The sequence below is a fragment of the Protobothrops mucrosquamatus genome, unplaced genomic scaffold, assembly GCF_001527695.2.
Source record: "Protobothrops mucrosquamatus isolate PMUCROS unplaced genomic scaffold, P.Mucros_1.0 scaffold_1, whole genome shotgun sequence".
NCBI classification, from domain to species: Eukaryota; Metazoa; Chordata; class Lepidosauria; order Squamata; family Viperidae; genus Protobothrops; species Protobothrops mucrosquamatus.
In genome coordinates, this window is record NW_015386077.1 from 39,717 (window position 1) to 59,415 (window position 19,699).

Here is a 19,699-nt window from a genome sequence, read left to right on the forward strand (position 1 = left end):
TTTTTGTGAATTTTAAATTGATAATGTTTTCATATTTTGATGAAATCAAAGACTAGAAGTCTTTGGCAGATTTTGATGTATTTTTATACAACCAATAAATAAATAGATAAATATTGTTGACATCTGGGATAAGACTGAGAGCAAATGGCTCATCCAAGCTAACCACTGAGTTCATACAGAGTGAAAATTCCTTCAGTGTTTCCTTTGTTTCTTTTCTATTAGACTGTACCTGCACTTCTACTAACAAAGTCAATTTTGAGGAATACTGAAAATACTGTTTTGTACTTTTTCATATAGGAAAATCCTGAGGTCTGGTTTGTGCGACCCCTTCCACCTGTATTGTTGAATATATTAGCCATGGAAACAGTGTATCTCCTCCCTCTCCGTTTGCTGCTGCTTGGTGAAATTATGTCTGATTTAACAGCATTAGTGGATAGTTACTTGAATGCATTTCGGCAAGGATCTGCAGACCCCCTGGGGAGCATCAAGGTAGGTACCATCTCAATTGTACACTATTGGGTAGGACCATCTAATTTATTAATGCTATTAGCTATTAAATACTAAAGTACTTTATTGGCACTGAATCCTGCATTAATGAAGTTTTGTCATTTTGTTTTAATTATGTGGAAGAACTGCAGTTGCAAAACTTCACTACATGCTTAACATTTTATTGAGAAGACGCAAAATATTGAGTTGGATGTTAATATTCATATTAATTCAGAATTTTCATACAACAGAACATGTCTATTAAAAATGATTCATTCTTCCTACTATATATTTAATTATGAAAAGTATTTGTTTTATCTATATTTCTTATTTTATTATATATCTTGCTTTCTAGGGCATTAGCAAAAGAGCAAGTTCATTAACATTAAATAAAATGTAATAGTAAGTTAAATCAATCAAAATTGATGCCAAATAAGATTAATATCTAAAATATCAAATACAACTGGAAGTATTAACAAGTGTTCATCTCATATCAAAATAATAGTAGTATTGGAACAGCTACAACACCAGTTTTTAGGACAGGACAGGACAGAACAGAACAGAATAGAATAAGCTTTATTGGCCAAATGTGAATGGACACACAAGGAATTTGCCTCCAGTGCATAAGCTTTCAGCGTACATGCAAGCAACAAGTGATATTTTAATATATCTAATGATCACTGGCTTAATATTTTGGGAAATATTTGTGAATTTCATATTGAAAATAGGCAATACTCAATGTGGACAAAGGATTCAAAACAGGTAGTCTGCAAGCAGCTGCAGCTTTGAACTTTGCTTATTATATGTGCATCCATGCAAACCTCATTTTAATGCTGGGATGAAAAGCCTGGCTGTGTGTGGCCAATAATCAAAGAACAGAGCTGATTTAATGCTTTGAAAATAGGGCTTTAAACAAACTTTGCCAATTACCTTGGTCAAATACCTTGCACAGCCCTTATAAAATCCCCTCAAACATATTAATATTCTTCAAACATTATAGAAAATATAAACATTTTTGCTTAAAGAAATGAGGGAACTTCTGAATTCAGTGGAAAGTGCTGTATTCTTCATATTTACCTCATTCATAGATACGACACATAGTACTTCAAAGAAATAATGACAATCAAGTGCTGCTCTCATCTCTTTGTGTTCCTGTGTTAATCAGATGTCTTCTATGAACTTACCAGAAGAGCTACGGCAACTGGCAGATCTTTATAACATCCGAAGACAAACTGCAGTGCAAAAGTTCCAGCTGAGTGAGGAAGGTTTCCTTATCAGAAAACAAGTGGAGGCAATAAGAAGAAAAAAGGCAGAGTGAACAATATCCTAAAACAATACTGTCCGGGTTCTAATACCCAGGGCAATCATAAAAAAAGAAGAGATATATAACCATGTTAACCCAAAGCCTATAGTTGGCAATGGTGAGATAGACTCTAAAATGGAAAGGGGACATTTCATGTAAACTGACATTGAAAGAGGCTAAAATGAAGGGGAAAATAACCACAAAGAAAGTTTTTCTCCAGAAAAAAAATGAGACAGATTTTGAAAGATAAAAACATGAATAAATAAACTATGCCCAGCTTTTTAGCTCAAAAATGAACAATACACCTGAATTCTCATAAGTTTCCAAATAATCAGAAAGATTGTCCAAGACTAAACAATTGCATGATAGGAAAAGGCTTTCAGTCTTGTTTATAGATTAGTTTTTTGTTAATTTTATATAATTGAAAATGTATTTACTAAATACTATCAGCTTAGGATAACTATTTTATTTACACAGGGTAGGCATGGATAACTGTAGTTTGTAATTTTTCTAATAAGTTATCTATGCCGTCATTTTGTTCTGGATAGTTATTATTAATGTGAACAGTAACTCAAGTATGGAATATGTGATCCAAGCTTAAAAAAAAAGGCTTATAATCGTGTAATTGGATGGGTGGAGGGTTGCTTAAGATTGTGGGTTCTTAATGTTGTAAGGCACCCAATAACCATGTGTGAGCTGGGCAGCTATATACATTTCTTTAATAAATAAAAAATATAGTACCACTGTAGCAGATTTAAAAATAGGCCAGCTATTGCCTGAGATGTACTTGAGCAAGTGCAGATTTATTAATTTGATGGTATGATTTAAAATGGGTCCCCAACCCCCAGTCCGTGGACCGGTACCGGGCCGCAGCATGCCAGCAACCAGTCTGCACAAACAAGCAAAGCCCCATCCACGGGATGCAGGCAGCACACAAAACCACGCACTCTTCGGTCTGTGGAAAAAACTGTCTCCATGGATTCAGTCCATGTGCCCAAAAGGTTGAGGACCTCTGATTTAAAAAACAAATGCAGTACTCTTTCTATTTTCCGTATATAATTTTTATTAAAACTTTTAAACACAAAAATAAAAACCAACACAAACATATAATATAAGAAAGTTTAAGAAAGGGGGGGAGAAATCAGACAAAAAACAAAAAGTACAAGAAAACAAAAGAAAAAAATGGAAAAGAATATAAAAGAAAAATATATAAAGAAATGGCTTCTAATATTCTTCACAGCAGTTGTAAGTACAGATACATTTAACCTCTCTATATAAAGTTACTTATTTATTTTAGATAATTTATATAGCTGCCTACTCACTCACAGCAACTCTAGATGACTTACAGACAATAAAAACACAATGCAGCAAAAAATAAATAATAAAATAATAATAAAATAACCCCTCCATCCCACTTGGTGACAACACACACTCAAATCAGCCATTTAATGGGCTCCGTCCCACTCAGATCTACTGGCAAAACCACATCTCCAGGGCTTTACAAAAGAGTCTCGGGGGGGGGGGGCGTCTAATTTCTGGAGGGATAATGTTCCAGAAGGAGGGAGCCACCATGAAGAAGGCCCTTCTTCTGGGTCCCACCAGATGTACCCCCTTAGGGGACGGGACCCACAACATTCCTTGCCTCCCCGCTCTAGTGCATTGGGTGGATGTGACCAGCAAGAGACAGTCCCTCAGATAACCTGGTCCCAAGCCATAAGGGCTTTAAAGATGACAACCAGCACCTTGAATTGCACCAAGAAGCAAATCTGCAACCAATGCAGCTCCCATAAGAGAGGTGACACGTGTACACTGAGGTCTGCACAAAACTATGCAGGCTGCTACATTTTGAACTAACTGGATGCTTCTCAAGGGCAGCCCCATGTAGAGCGCATTGCAATAATCAAGATGGGAGGTGACTAGGGCATGAGTGACTGTGAGTAGGGATTGTTGGTCCAGAAAACGGCATAACTGGCAGTTGTGCAAAGTCTTCCTGGGCATGGCATGACTGCCACATGCTCTTTGAGCAGGAGTTGCGAGTCCAGGAGAATCCCCAGATAACGCACAGAGTCTGTTTGGGGCAGTACCACCCCATCCAAGACCCAAGGTGGCAATTCTCCGTGGGCCAAAGAACACCAAACTCAGAGCCACTCGGTCTTGCCAGGGTTCAGTTTCAACCTGTTGCTCTCCATCCAACCCCGAACAGCCTCCAGGCACTGTGAGAGGAAGGTCACAGCCTTGCTTAACTCACTACAGGCTGAGCCATACAGCTGAGTATCATCAACATATTGATGATCTCACCCAACGGCTTTATGTCGATGTTAAATAGAACCGGAGAGTCCTGAGTCCTGCGGGATCCTGCACAGCAGTGCGCGAGGGCTAGACCTCTCGCTTCCTATTAACGCCGACTGAGAGGCCACAAGTGAACCAGAATAGCATGAAGCCCCCCACTCCCAACCGCCAAAGCTGCTCCGGAAGGATACCATGTTCCATGGCATTGAAAGCTGCCGAGGGGTCAAGGAGAGCAAGGGTGGCTGCACTAACCCCATCCTGCTCCTGCCACAGATCATCAAAACGTCAATAGGTCCAGCTGCTGACAAGGGCCGGGTCAGCTCTGCCTCCCTCATACCATGCCATCTTTCAGAGCTGCAGCTGCTGGCTCTTGGGCTCTCAGGCCAGGGATTAGCTCCAACTGATCACAGCACACAGAAGGCAGCTCACTGAGATCCGGGGGAAACCTAGGAGAGTCCAGGAGAATTCAGGGAAGCCACACAGTCATAAATCATCCACTCCTCTCTGTCCTGACCTCTCCAGTCTTCACAGACTCTTGGCCTTTCTACTTCTCCGTTTCTCCACCAAATCTCCAGCCTCTCATCAAATGTATCGTGCCTGTCTTCCTCTTGCCTTTCTCTAACCAGTGTTTCTCAACCTTGACAATTTTAAGGCATGTGGACTTCAACTCCCAGAATTCCACAGCCAGCAATGCTGGCTGTGGAATTCTGGGAGTTGAAGTCCACATGCCTTAAAATTGTCAAGGTTGAGAAACACTGCAAACACTCCTCCGCTTCCACATACCAATCTCAACATCCCAAAAACTGTCCAGCACCCTCTCTGCAAAACTTTTCAAAGCTCCATCAAAAACACACAGAGATGCTGTCGCCATTTTTTTTAAAAAAAAGTTACATCGTATTGCTCTTCTTTCTAGAATCTGTTCTAATTTTTTTTAAAAAAAAAAACCATTGCATTCATTCCAACAGTTGGGATGTTCTGTTTAAAATAAAACTTTTGATTTGTTAAAATATTTGTGTAGAATGGATGTAGTAATAAAATTGCTGATTTCCAAGGGAAGTAGTGCAATGGATCTATGTGTTATTGTGTGTGTGAGTGAATATAGTTCAGGAATTATAATTTTAGAGGTGGTAAAGTAGGAGCTAGCACTCATCTTTTAAATGGGCAGCGTGTCCATTTTATGCACATCTTGCAGACAAACATATCCCCAAATATAATGTTCATTACAGAGACTCTTAAGATTTCAGCTTTAGGAAATCTAAATCTTCAAGCTATCTTTTATACTTTAAGAAAGAAGGTAAGTAAACACTTATCTTTTTTTGCCCGAATTGTTGGTCTGTTTATATGGTATATGTGCTAATGTTGCACATGAGTAGAAAATATAAAATGACTGATATAGTGCTAGATGTTGCCTTCCCCCACTCCTGGTGCCACACAACATGCTACTGAGGAAGTGCTGAGTATCTTTTGGAGTACTAATACTATGGCTATCTGATTGCAGATGTTACTATGCAGGAAAAGAAAATCTCAAACGGCAAAGAATTACAGTGGGAACATGGAATGTAAAAACATGAACATGTACAAATTAATACCTTAGGTATGTGCAAATTGAAATGGATTGAAATTGGACACTTTTAGTAGAAGACCATATTCTTCAGGACGTAAAAAACAAAGAATGTCTTCTTTATTTATTTTTTATGTTATTATTAAATTTGTTTGCCCATCTCGCAACAAGGTGACTCTGGGCAGCTTACAATATTAAAAGCAATAAAACCACACAAACATATACCCACTATAACAATAAAAATACAAACTATAACTAAAAGATGGTGAGAGAGGGAGCAGGATGTGCAAGGGATCTGCTATTGGTCCATCAACCACCTCCAGTATGAAACTCCCCCATTGAGACCCCAAGCCAAGCCACGTTTTCAGATCCTGAAAGGAGGATGGGAGCAGACCTCACGTACGGCGGGGGGGGGGGCAAGATGTTCCAAAGGGCAAGAGCAGAGAAGGCTCTTCTCTTGGATCTTGCCAGGGAATTCCCTGACCAACAGGGTCCCCAGTATGCGTCCTCTGCCAGCACAGGTAAGGCGGGCCAGTCCCATTGGGATAAGACAGTTCCTCAAGTAACTGGACCCATTAAAAATGATAACCAACACCTTGAATTGCACCTGGAAGCAAATCAGCAGCCAGTGCACCTTGCAGAGCAGCAATGCATCATGGACCACTCTAGTGGCTCCAAAACTGCTCACACCACCGGACTCTGCACCAGTTGTAGTTTCTGAATGTTCTTTGAGGATAGCCCTGTGTAGAGTATATTGTAGTAGTCCAGGCATGAAATGACTAGGGCTTGAATGACTGAGCCCAAGGACTCCTGATCCAGGAAAAGCCACAACTGCCACACAGCTCAGAGTTGTACAAAGCCTCTCCTAGGTGCGGCTGCCACCTGCTCTTCAAGCAAGAATCGCAAGTCCAGGACAATCCCCAAGATGCAGACTGGGTCTGTCTGGGATAGTGCCAACCCCATCCAGAACTAAGGATATCAATGTCCCAGATCTTGAAGCTCCATGCATTCAAAGTCATTTGGTCTTGCCAGGGTTCAGACAGTGGGGTACCACAAGATTCTGTCTTAGGCCCAGTACTCTTCAACATGTTCATAAACAATTTAGATGAAGAGTTAGAAAGGAAACTCATTAAATTTGCAGACAACACAAAGCTGGGGGGAATAGCAACACTTTACAGTATAAGCTCAAGATCCAGAAGGATCTTGACACACTTGAACACTGGGCCCTAGCCAACAAAATGCAATTTAGTGGTGAGAAAAGTAAGGTTTTACATTTAGGCAAGAAATAGCAAATGCACAGGTATAGCAAAGGTGCTACCTGACTCAACAGCAATAACTGTGAGAGGGAACTCACAACCACTTTTAAGTATGAGCCAACAATGTGCTCCAGCTGCCAAAAAGGCCAAAGCAGTCTTCAGCTGCATAGAGGGATAGTATCAAGATCGTGTGAAGTGTTATTACTACTTTATACAGCCTTGGTAAGACCACAACCTGCTGCTTAGTAAGCTAGAAAAAGGTGGGATAGACAACATCACCACCAGATGGATCTGTAGCTGGCTGATAAACTGTACTCAACGAGTAGTCCTCAATGGTACTACATCCACATGGAGAGAGGCCCAGGACTCTTTAATATCTTCATAAATGACTTAGAGGGAATTGAAGGGGAACTCATCAAATTCACAGATGACACTAAACTGGCAGGAATAGCCAACACCCCAGAAGACAAGCTCAGGATCCAAAAAGATCTTACAAACTTGAACAATGGGCCCTATCCAACAAAATTAGTTTTAATGTGGAGAAAAGCAAAGTTTTACACTTAGGCAGGAAAAATCAAAGATATAAGTACAGATTAGGTGAGACCTGGCTCAAAAACAGCAACTGTGAGAGGGACCTTGGAGTCCTAGTGGACGATCACTTGACTATGAGCCAGCAGTGTGCAGCAGCAGCCAAAAAAGCTAATACAATCCTGAGTTGTATAAACAGAGGCATAGAATCAAGATCACAAAAAGTATTAGTACTGCTTTATAAAACCCTAGTGAGACCATACCTGGAATACTGCTACCAGTTTTGGTCATCATACTACAAAAAAGATGTTGAGACCTTGGAAAAAGATCAGAGAAGAGCAACTAAGATGATCAAAGGCCTGGAGACTAAAACATGAAGAACGGCTGCAGGACTTGGGTTTGGCTAGTCTAAAGAAAAGAAGAAATAGGGGTGATATGATAGCAGTATTCCAAAGCACCAGAGGGCAAGACAAGAAACAATGGTTGGAAACTGATCAAAGAGAGAAGCAACCTGGAATTAAGGAGAAACTTCCTAACAATGAAGACAACCAGTGGAACAGCTTGCCTTCAGAAATCATGGGCGCTCCATCACTGGAGATCTTTAAGAAGAGACTGGACACCCACTTGTCTGAAATGGTATAGGTTTTCCTGCTTGTGCAGGGGGATGTACTAGAAGACCTCCAAGGTCCCTTCCAGATTCTTTTCTATTTCTATTCTTCTATTTCTATTTCTATTCTTCTATTTTTATTTCTATTTCTTATTCTATTCTATTTCCTATTATATTCTATTTCCTATTCTATTTCTATTCTATTTCCTATTCTATATTCTATTCTATTCTATTCTATTGGAATAGTGTTCAGTTTTGATCACAATACAAAAAAATGACTCTAGAAGGAGTGCAGAGAAGAGTAATAAACATTAGGCAACTGGAGGCTAAAGCATATGATGAACAGTTGCAAGAACTGGGTATGTCTAATGTTATAAAGAACTAGGGGTGACATGATAACAGTGTTCCAATATTTGAGGGGTTGCCACAAAGAAGAGGGAGTCAACCTATTCTCCAAAGCACCTGAGGGCAGGACAAGAGGTAACAGATGGAAGGTTATTAAGGAGAGATCCAACCTAGAACTAAGGAGAAATTTTCTGTCAGTGAGCATAATCAATCAGCGGACCGGCTTGCCTCTGGAAGTTGTTGGTGCTCTGTCCTGAGTTTTTAAAGAAGAGATTGGACAACCATTAGTCCTGAATGGTATAGGGTCTCCTGCTTAAGCAGGGGGTTGGACTAAAAGATCTCCGGTGTCCCTTCCAACTCTTATTCTGTAATTCATTAAAACGTTTGAAAAGTAGAAGGAAGACCATCAGCATCAAGGCAGATAAATTTGATTATAAAGGGAAAGGTGGCACTTTTGGAAGACCCAAAGGCCCCATTTGAAGACCAAGCATCATGGAGGTCTACCTACTGACATCAATTTTATAGCACATCAGTAATTTGGGATTTATTCATGTCATTCCTGTAATGATATACCCCTTATTAGTGCCAAGAAATATAATGACACATCCAAGGCAAAACCAGATAGCCAATTTGGTACTAGGCTAGAAATTGGAATATTTTGAGGTCTTAGTCCACCTCCCACATGAAGCCAGCTAGGTGACTTTACTCCAGTCACTTTGTCTCAGTCCAGAAAAGGCAATGGCAAATCACTTCTGAAAATGTTAACCAGAAAGTTGAGGGGCTTATTTAAGCAGATGCCAATAGTCAAGGCTGACTTGAACACATCTCCATCTCAAAAAAAATATCCCCCAAGCTACTTTAGAGTCTCCAGGGGTATCCTTACAATGAAAATAATATTGTAGTTTTCACCAATTCCCAAAAATAATAATCTCAATACTGAACTGGAACAAACGCTGTTAGAAAAAAAAAATAAATTTAAAGCATGTCAGGTATGTTTTCTGACACAGCTAAGTTTTAAAATAGCCATCTACAGCCATTGGCAAGCGACAATGCTGGGGGGGAAAGCCCAATTATCTGGAAGAGTGGGTTTTTGAAGGTGTTCATAAATCTATTGTGCCCATAATTTGAGACCTAACAATCCTAATCAAAGTTGAGGCCTACCTAGGCCCACAACTACTTTTTATGTCTAGCTGAGATTAGTAGAAACAATACGTCACTTCCAGGGAGGTCCCGTTGGAATACCAGTCTCGCGACTCTTTATTTGAGCTTCGCGCGAGAATTGCTAACTCACGCTAGTTTCTGGGAGCCGAAAGCACTCGGCAATTTCCGTCACTCTCAGACTCAACCAATCGAGTGATAAACGAATCGTTTCTGGATTACTTCTTTTGGGTTCTGTACGGGGACTGAACACGGGAAATGAACTTAAGGTCCGCATGAAAGTTGCGGCGAAGCCCATTGGGGGAATGTTTGTGTGTCTGGGCTCGGAGCACTAGCTGCGGGTGCCGCTTTCGATTATTCTGGCCTGGCTATGGCGCCTCTCCTCCCCCCCGCCATGGCTCCCCGTGTCCCTGCTCCTCTCCTCTCAGTGAGCGAAAGTGGCCGCCGCCGCCGTCCCAGCGCCCGCAGCCGCCGCCTCCTTCTCAGCAGCAATAGCGCGGCCGCCATCTTGTCGAAGCAGAAGTCTAGGGCGCCGCGGCAGGACACAGGCAGCGCCAACGCAGCACGGGGCGAGAGGCCGGGAAGGGAAAGCGGGGCGGACAACTCAGGAGCTACTCTCGGCCTAAGCCGAGCTACGCACGCAGGTGAGACGCCGTGATTCGCGGGCCGGGGCAGGTGGCAGCAAAGCAGGGACCCGTTAGACCAGGCCGCGGGATCAGCCCCCGTCCCACCGCCCCTTCGCAGTCCCCCACCAGTAGCCCCGGCAGCCGGGCCTACTCTTAAAGGGACAGGATGTTTCCTTCGGGGGGGGCGCAAGTGGGGAGGGTGCTGTACTCCAGGGGTCTCCCCTTTCCCACCAAAGGCTTCAGAAGGGCGAGGGAGATTCCTCAGGCGATGCCTCGCTGCCTTCTGGCCTCGGGCAGCATGCGGTGTGTGTGTGTGTCTGTGTGTGTCTGTGTCTTGGTCACACCCAGTCCACGGTCACACGTGCGCACCTCGCTTGCTCAGTGCCTGGCAGTAGAAAACGAAGAAGCCGCCCGGCTTCATGAAGTGTCCTCTGAGATACAGGATTTCTAGTTGTGGGAATACTTGGCAGAGATTCATGTTGGTATGTTGAATGAATCTGAGATCCAGGTATAGCCGTTTATCAAGGATAATAACATCGAAGAGCAGTGAGCACGGAGTGTCAATTTGCATCTATGTCGTCTTAATCAGAAAAATCTATACGTATTTATATATATTAATCAGGATACATTTTTAAAAATGCTTCGTGGAATATATCACACGAATAGATGGTGCTTTAGTGGCTTTTGGCATTGATTATTATGCAAAATGTCTAAATGTTTTTTTGCAAGCTAATAGATATTAATTGCTGGCAATTTTGCCTCTGAATTATAATTGACATTGTATCATTTATAATTAAGTATACGAATTTACCAAACACTGCAGTGTAACATACAGCACAGTAGAAGTGATCACTTTTTTTAACCCCTTATTGCATGCATGGTCTACATATCAGATAAATTTCTTGTGGTAAGTTGATGTGTAGGACTTGAGTGTTTCTGATCTTTAAACAAATTTGAATTGAAACTGTGGAATGTAAAGTAGAATTAGTAAAAGCTGCACTTGAGAAATTATTTGAAAAAGGTGATTCAGAATGCCTGAAGTGCAAACTCAGCACTGTGATCTCAAAAAAAGATGTGGTTGCATCATAGAATTACAGAAAGGTACTCAAGTTTTTGTTCCCATGTTTTCTGAAGCACATTTTCTGAATTGTTTCCCAAGTCTTCCACAAACCTAATAAAGTGTTTATTTGCTTTAATAAAATCCTTCATAATATTAAATCAATTTTATTTTGATTAAGCACTGAAACACACCTTATTCAGTGATGTTGAATTAGAAATGTTGTTTGGGATGTGATGTTTTGTATGATAATAAAAAATCTATGAGAAAGACGTATTTATCTCCAGAGTGTTATTCCTTAGCTAGATATTCTTCTACATGATTGACATGTACTATTGGTCACATATCAATGCATATTCATTTATTTTTATTTGTTTGATTATTTATATCCTGTCTATTATTTTTAGAAATAAGTCAAGGCGGCGAACACATCCAATATACTTTCCTCCTATTTTTGCAAGAAAACATACCAAACATTTGTGATTATGTCTAACTGACAGAACACTGGTGTTTTTTCTTCAAAACTGAATGGCTTTTGCAATACTGAAAAGGAAATGCATTAATTCATTATTATGCTTGTAACCTTTCCAGTTACATATTAGGGTTTTTGTTGAGTTATTCCTTGTTCAAATATGCTGTTTTGCCTTTTAATTTTTTTTGAATACAGGATGTATGAAAGCACAAAGAAAAAGAGTTTTTGTCAGAAATCCTCGTATACCACCGAGAGTCACCCATAGGAGATAGGGTGCCTTATAAATGATAAAACTTAATTTCTGAACTCATGATTAAATGTGAAAGAAATTGAGCTGTATTTGAAAATGCATCAAATAAAAATTCTCTGCCATGAAAGAGAATTTGGCTTTTTACAAATAGAGCTCCAATTTTTTGAAATTCATGAAATTAAGAAAAACAAAAGGATCTAAAATGTAGAAATGCCAGCATTTCATATGCAGAAAATAAGAGTGATGATACAACTTTCCTTGTTGCAGAATGTGTTTTTAGAAGATTTGTCCCTGTATCCTAGCTCAGTATTCTAAAATTAATGTATTTCATGCAGAGGAAGAAAATATCCACTTTCATATCCACTTTCTTTCTTTGTTTTATTATAACATTGATGAACTTTTGTTTGCATTTTAACTTTGTCTGCCTGCTTCTATTAAACATCCAAAAATAAAAAAGATGGCATATTCCTTAGAATTCAGCAATCATGCATATATTTTCATTTCTCCTAAATTTTTGGTTTCTTTCTCCAAATACCTTCCTTTAGCAATATTCATATTTCTGGAAATTTTAAAGATCCATAATTGAACACAATTGAATGCATTTCTGATTATGAATTAGGGTAGGAATTAGATGCTTTGCAGCATGTTCTTTGTTCAGGCTTGCAGTTTTCCTTTCCTGAACCTGTGCTAGAATTCAGTAAAAAGTCACATGATCTTCCAAATAATATTTTTATAGAAATTCTGTCAAAGCATTACAAGCTTTTGGATATTTTAGATATGGTGCTGACTGTAAATACAGGATGGTAACATGGCCTGCCATGATATGTGAATGCCACCCAAAATATAGGTTGTACAGATAGTTTATGGTTCAGCATATTGCGTAGTCATGTTTTATGCTAATATGTTGTACCAACACCATTCATGATTCATGATTTAGCATATCATAAGAAAGTTGAAAATTGAGTTCCCTGAATGAAGTATGATTGAGGTTTCTATGTATATAACCCTAGTGTAGCTAAACATACAAATGGCCGTATGCTGCTATGGGCCATTGACATTAGTGTAGCTAAAATGCTATATACAGCTAGCAATAAAAGATAAACAGAAACATAACTACTTTAATTAAAGTAGCAGCATTGACACATTTCCTTGGCAATACAATCGACCTAAAACGGTTACTGTAGCTTGGTGATATTTTACCAAGGCTTAAGATATAGGAGGATCTGGACAGACTTGAACACTGGGGGCTATCTAACAAAATGAAATTCAATGGTGAAAAGGTTCTACATTTAGGCAAGAAAAACCAAACATACAGGTATAGTATAGGTCAGTAGTGGCGAACCTATGGCACGGTGCCAGAGGCGGCACTCAGAGCCCTCTCTGTGGGCACGTGCATCATCGTCCCAGCCCTGCCTCCCCCACGGCCCCCTCCTCATCAGCGGCCCCCCCAGAGGAGAGTCACCCTTGAGCATGGCCCGCGTGGAGCAGTGCAGCCAAGGACATGGCAGCTGGGCAGCAGGGACATGACTCCACCCTTGCGCCCTGTTGCGTGCAGTTGATGCTGCGGGTCGCAGGTGGAAAGGGTGGCTGCCAGAGCACTGCTGGGTTGCTTGAGTGATCTGCGGCAGGTCGTAGAGGCGGTGGATGGCCCTGCAGATGGGGGTGGAGCTGGGGCGGAGCGGGAAGGGGTGGGGGTGGGCGGGGGTGGCAGGGAGGGGCCGGTTTTTGGGCACTCGGTCTCTAAAAGGTTCGCCATCACTGGTATAGGTGGTACCTTGCTCAGTAGTAACAATTGTGAGAGGGGTCTCAGTCCTAGTGGACAATCACTTAGATATGAGCCAGCAGTGTGCTGCAGCTGCCAAAAAAGCCAACACAGTGTTAGGCTGCATTAACAGAGGGATAGAATCAAGATTACGTGAAGTATTAATACCACTTTACAGTGCCTTGGTAAGGCCACACTTGGAATACTGCATCCAGTTTTGGTCACCACGATGTAAAAAAGATGTTGAGACTCTAGAAAGAGTACAGAGAAGAGCAACAAAGATGATTAGTGGACTGGAGGCTAAAACATATAAGGAACAGTTGCTGGAATTGGGTATGTCTAGTTTAATGAAGAGAAGGACGAGGGGGGACATGACAGCAGTGTTCCAATATCTCAGGGGCTGCCACAAAGAAGAGGCAGTCAAGCTATTCTCCAAAGCTCCTGAAGGCAGGACAAGAAGCAGTGGATGGAAACTAATCAAGGAGAGAAGCAACCTAGAACTAAGGAGAAATTTCCTGACAGTGAAGACAACCAGTGGAACAACCTGCCTCCAGATGTTGTGAATGCTCCAACACTGGAAGTTTTTAAGAAGAGACTGGACAGCCATTTGTCTGAAACGGTATACGGTTTCCTGCCTGAGCAGGGGGTTGGACTAGATGACCTCCAAGGTCCCTTCCAACTTTATATATATTTTTTATTATTATTATTATTATTATTATTATTATTATTATTATTATTATTATTATTATTTATTACCCAATGCTATACGTTGCAATAAATCAGTCCATGTAGGGCACGGGTGTCAAACTCACCACATCACGTGACGTGTCACAATGTATCGTGACTTTTTTTTCATTGCCAGACCTGGGGTGGGTGTGGCCTCCGTGGCAGTTTGACACCCCTGATGTAGGGTAATGATGGACTGTATTTGTAATGTCTGCTATGTCTCCTCCTTCCACCACCATAATATTCTCACCTGCAACTGCAGAAATCCTGTTGGGTCCTTAATACAAGTACAGTATTAAGCATGCATGCACAGCAGCGTTCTCTACAGATTGTTCAAATATTCTTGAATGAAAAACATGAATCATTTATAAAAATGATTGAAAAGTGGATGCACAAGGCATAGACATTTCAGTTTAAATAACAATCTCTAATGTTTACTTTAGAAGACATAATAGAAAATGCATTGGAGAAGATTAGTTTTGAGTACATTGTGAGATATTGCTTATATTAAGATAGATATTTTGTTAGGGATGGGAAGAGGAATTGCTTATTGGAAGTTACAGTAAATTCAGACAGAACAACTTTGTCACTTGCCTTCTTAAGTCAAGGAAAATGAATGTTGTTATATTTCCCATAACAATTGCCTATTTGTCTTGTGTGTTTGGAGCATGTTAATTGCCAGAATGCAAAAATCCTAAATTGACTATCAATTCTTTCCAATGGGAAAAAAGAAGCAAATAAAATATGCCTTTAGAACCCAAACCTTGTGTTCTTAAGAACCCTGTTCAACTAAATGCCTACCACATTATTTATCTGTAGTTGCTTGCTATTGTGCTTAGTCTTCATCTTATTCATCTATGAATGACACATTTATCTGGCTTGTATCTAATATGTTGATGATGAACCTATGACATGCGTATCAAAGGTGACATGCCAGGCCTCCATACTTTCTGGAAGTCTCTCACTCAGCCTCTGGAGCCTCCAAAAAGTGCACAAGAATTCGGGTGTGTTTCCTTGCTCTTTTTTGGAGGCTGCAAAGCCACACAAGACAATTCTTTGAGGTTTCCAGGCCTTGTGCAACCTGGAGTTACCTGGGATAGGCCTTTTTGAAAAAAAAAATACTATTATCTATTTATTAAATAATATATTTAAATGTAATTTAATGCTCTTATTATGAATTGTTTCTCTTCTGTCTGGTGGAAGGGGATGTCGGCAGAGTCAAATTAGGCATTTTCTGAAGTTAAGCATTTTCTGAACACATCAAGTCCAAGAAATTTGCCATCGTTGTTCTAATAATGTGGGGAAGTATTCAGCCTGGCAAGGAGGAGGGATGAAGTGTGCAGCTAACTTGGAGTCACTGCACTCCTGCAAGAGATTGGTCTTACACCCCCCCCCCCCAAGTACTTTGGAGCCTTGTCTACTTGTTCCCAGGAGTAGACTGCCAGACTGGAGGGATTCCTGTATTGTAAGCAGAACATAATAAAGTAGTTAGCTCAAACTCTGCACATGTGAGTCTGTTTTTTGACGCCTGATAAATACTTCCTCATGGAACATCACTATTAGTTAGACACCATCCTGACCTCCCATTCAGATATCATCCTTATGCTCTAAGCTCTTTTAAAGTTTCCCCTTTTTTACACTGACAGATACAATTTGGGTAAAACCCAAATTCTGATGCCTTGTATTGTGCATGTGTATGTTTGTTGCCCAGTGGTGGGTCCCTTCTTTTAGGCAGTTGAAGTGAATAATCAGTTGAGGAAAAGATCCTGTTTTACTAATTCTAATAGAGAAAGTTGCAACTGCTCAGATTTTTTATTAAAGAAACTTTCAAAGTGATTTTTGAAGCTAAAATTAACTGGATTGCCAACTTTTTATTCTAACAAGGCTCTTGTGCCTTGTTGAGGGATGAATGGCTTAGATAAGGATTGGATTCATCACTGATGTTTGGTCCTGGTCAGCTTATAGATGCTTGTTTGTTTGTTTGTTAAGGGGGATACAGAACATTAATAGAAGACTAGAAGACCTCCAAGGTCCCTTCCATAATTGTTGTTGTTGTTATTATTATTATGCCAGTAACTGTAATAATAGGGTCTTGAGTGTTTATGAAAGATGATTGAGCACACAATAAGAGTATAATTTACAGATATTTTCAATTGAATTATAGAACTTTATGCATATTAATTTGCTACATTTTGTAACCCAGAGAAAAGCCATTGCTATCAGCATGAGAGTAAAAGTCTTGAGACAATGTTCTAACTGTAGTGTCTTTCCTTCCAAAGAAGAAATACGATAGTTCTTTGCTAAAAAAATTTTCTTTAAGAAGAAAGAGAATAATTTTATACTGAGGGACATATAAAATGAACAAGTAGTCCAAATTTCTGTGGGGTTGAAACAGTCATTTGATTTTGTGCATATTTTGCAGTCAGATTACTGTCATTCATCCTGCATGGGGCCGCCCTGAAGATAGGTTGAAAGCTAATACGTACAAAATAAAGCTGCCGTTCACTGGTTGGTCAACAGTGATATAACAGAATAATTAGTCCTATGGGATTTGTAGTGATTGCTGGATCATTTCTGAGTCCAAGGTGTTAATTTATACCTCAGGTCCTTACCACCTTCTGAACCAAGTGGCATCTGTCGGCCTACTACGTCTGGGTCAAGAGAGTAGGCTGTAACCTCTCTCTTTGAGATATTGTCGGGAGGATATTCAGAAGCAGCTCCCTTGTTCTGGAATAACCCACTTCCTGAAGTGAGGATAGTCCGTTACCTGCTAACATTTTGAAAGGCACTACGGCCTTCATAATGCAAGTTCGCATTTAATTAGAAGCAAATGCTTGGTTAGTATAGCACTGCGTCATATGCTAAATATTTTAATAAGAATATAGTCTCTTCTCACAGTGGCCAACCATCTGCACAAGGAACTCCAGTAGAGACCTGGTTTACATTAAGTTTACCATATATAGCCTAAACAATTTTGAATGACCTTTGAGATGGCAGAAAAAAACAGAGCTTTCCATATTTCTTTGCTGTTACCTAGATTTTTGCATCAAATTTGGTATCTCTAGTTTACACATCCTGTGCCATAACATGGTTTGATTTACTTTGGCTTAGGTTTAGCATGTCCATAAACCCACTTATATGTAAGCCATGGTTTCTGAATGATTACATTAGATTAACTTGCCAATTATGGTTTATTCACTGCAAATCCAACTAGAAACTAAGTATCTGGATTCATTTATTGTTTATTAATAACTTGTTGATATACAATTTATGAAATAAATTGCATTTTGCTGCATTTATTCAGCAAAATGCAATATATTCTGTAAACATACGTTAGCTGAAAATCAAACAAATCATATTATGGCTTAATATAACCAATTCAGCCCATAGCAAGGACATTCATGGTGCTGAAGCAGGCGCCAAGTGCCCCAGGTTCTAGTCCCTCCTTAGGTATGGAAGGGGCTAGGTGTCTTTGGGCTTCCCCTAGACTAGGAAATTGAAAAATGTCTATCTAATAACCCCTAACAGGACCAGTGTGGCAATTATGGTCTATAATTGTCAATAAAGAGGCAAATAAAGTCAGCAAAATCAGATGGCAGTTATGACTACTATATTGATGTCTGGCCCTTTTGTATATGTACCGAGGTCACATGCACATAAAAGGGATGGGGCTTTGATTGTGTATTATCTTCACTTTTCTGATTATCTATCCCTGTGTGCATAGTACTAATTCCTAATGTTTCAAAATTTCTCTTTAAAAAAACATTTTAGCATACATTTTACTTTTGTTGTAGAAACAAAATTATGAAAGTTAGAGTTTTCAATTCTTGCTATGCAATGGCCAAGTCTGCTCAATTGTCTGAAACTGCAGATTTTGGTGCATATTTTATTTTTTGATTCTGCAGGATGAAGGCCTCTTTATTGACAATTATAGACCATAATTGCCACACTGGTCCTGTTAGGGGTTACTAGATAAGACATTTTTTCAATTTCCCAGTCTAGGGGAAACGCAAAGACACCTAGTCCCTTCCATGCCTAAAGAGGGACTATAACCTGGGGCACCTGGCGCCTGCTTCAGCACCTTAACCACTATTTTGTTGTTGTTTAGTCACTAAGTTTTTTTCTAAGTTTTTTTCATCTCTTCGCCATAGAGTGTCAGGCCCTCCATCCTCTACTGTCCTGGAGTTTGCCCAAATTCATGTACATTGTGTTGATGACACTATCTAACAGTCTTATCCTCTATCATCCCCTTCTCCTTTTGCTTTCACTCTTTCCCAACATCAGGGTCTTTTCCAATGAATCTTCTCTTCTCATTAGGTGGCCATAATATTTAAACTTCAGCTTCAGTGCCTATTCTTCCAAGGAACAGTCAGGGTTGATTTCCTTTAGGATTGATTGATTTGATCTCTTTGTAATCCAAGGGACACCACAGTTTGAAAGCATAAATTCTTAGGCTCTCATCCTTCCTTATGGTCCAACTCTCACATCCATACATCTGTCACTGCTTCCATTTCTTCCCTCTTCTATTTGCCAGGAAGCGATGAGACCAGATGCCATGATCCTAGTTTTTTTAATGTTGAATTTCAAGCCAGCTTTTGTATTCTCTTTCACCCTCATCAAGAGATATCGTTTGCATGTCTGAGGTTGTTGAAATTTCTCCCGGCAATCTTAATTCCAGCTTGTATTGGAATTAATAAGCAGAGTGACAATATACGGCCTTGTCATATTTCTTTGCTTATTTTGAACCAATCAGTTGTTCCATGTCCAGTTCTAACTATTGCTTCTTGACCCGCATACTGGTTTCTCAGGAGACAGGTAAGATGGTCTGGTACTCCCATTTCTTTAAGAAATAATAACAATAACAATAACAACAACAATAATAATAATAATAATAATAATAATAATAATAATAATAATAATAATAAAAAAAAAGTTGGAAGGGACCTTGGAGGTTTTGTTGTGATCTACTTAGTCAAAGGCTTTAGCATAATCAATGACGCAAAAGGTGATTTTTTTTTCTGGAACTCCCTTATTTTCTTCATAATCTAGCAAATGTTGGCAATTTGATCTCTGTCTCTTCGAAATGCACTATACTGGCTCTTATATAAATATGGAAAGTACAAGATGGTTATCTGTAGTCTGGGGTGTGATCTCTCTTTGTTGGTAGACCAGTTTCTTTTCATTAGTGATAGCATCAAGAAACTTCCAAAGAGCCTTTGGTTTCCATAGGATTTTATTGACTATGGAGATTCTCAGTCATTCGGGTCATCGTT

General features: G+C 39.9%; 2 protein-coding genes across 2 annotated transcripts in view; both read left to right on the forward strand.

Annotated features, from left to right (window-relative positions):
• Positions 1–1,864, forward strand: part of EXD1 (exonuclease 3'-5' domain containing 1) — a 34,765-nt gene extending 32,901 nt beyond the window's left edge. Inside the window, exons 12-13 of the mRNA XM_029287251.1 lie at positions 298–489; positions 1,652–1,864. Of these exons, the coding sequence (XP_029143084.1) occupies positions 298–489; positions 1,652–1,804 (345 nt within the window). The 3' untranslated portion in view covers positions 1,805–1,864. The remainder of the gene's footprint in view (positions 1–297; positions 490–1,651) is intronic.
• Positions 1,865–10,021: 8,157 nt separating this feature from the next.
• INO80 (INO80 complex ATPase subunit) overlaps positions 10,022–19,699 on the forward strand; it is a 60,412-nt gene continuing 50,734 nt past the window's right edge. The window contains exon 1 of the mRNA XM_015824712.1: positions 10,022–10,177. The gene's annotated coding sequence lies outside the window, so the exon portion shown is untranslated. The remainder of the gene's footprint in view (positions 10,178–19,699) is intronic.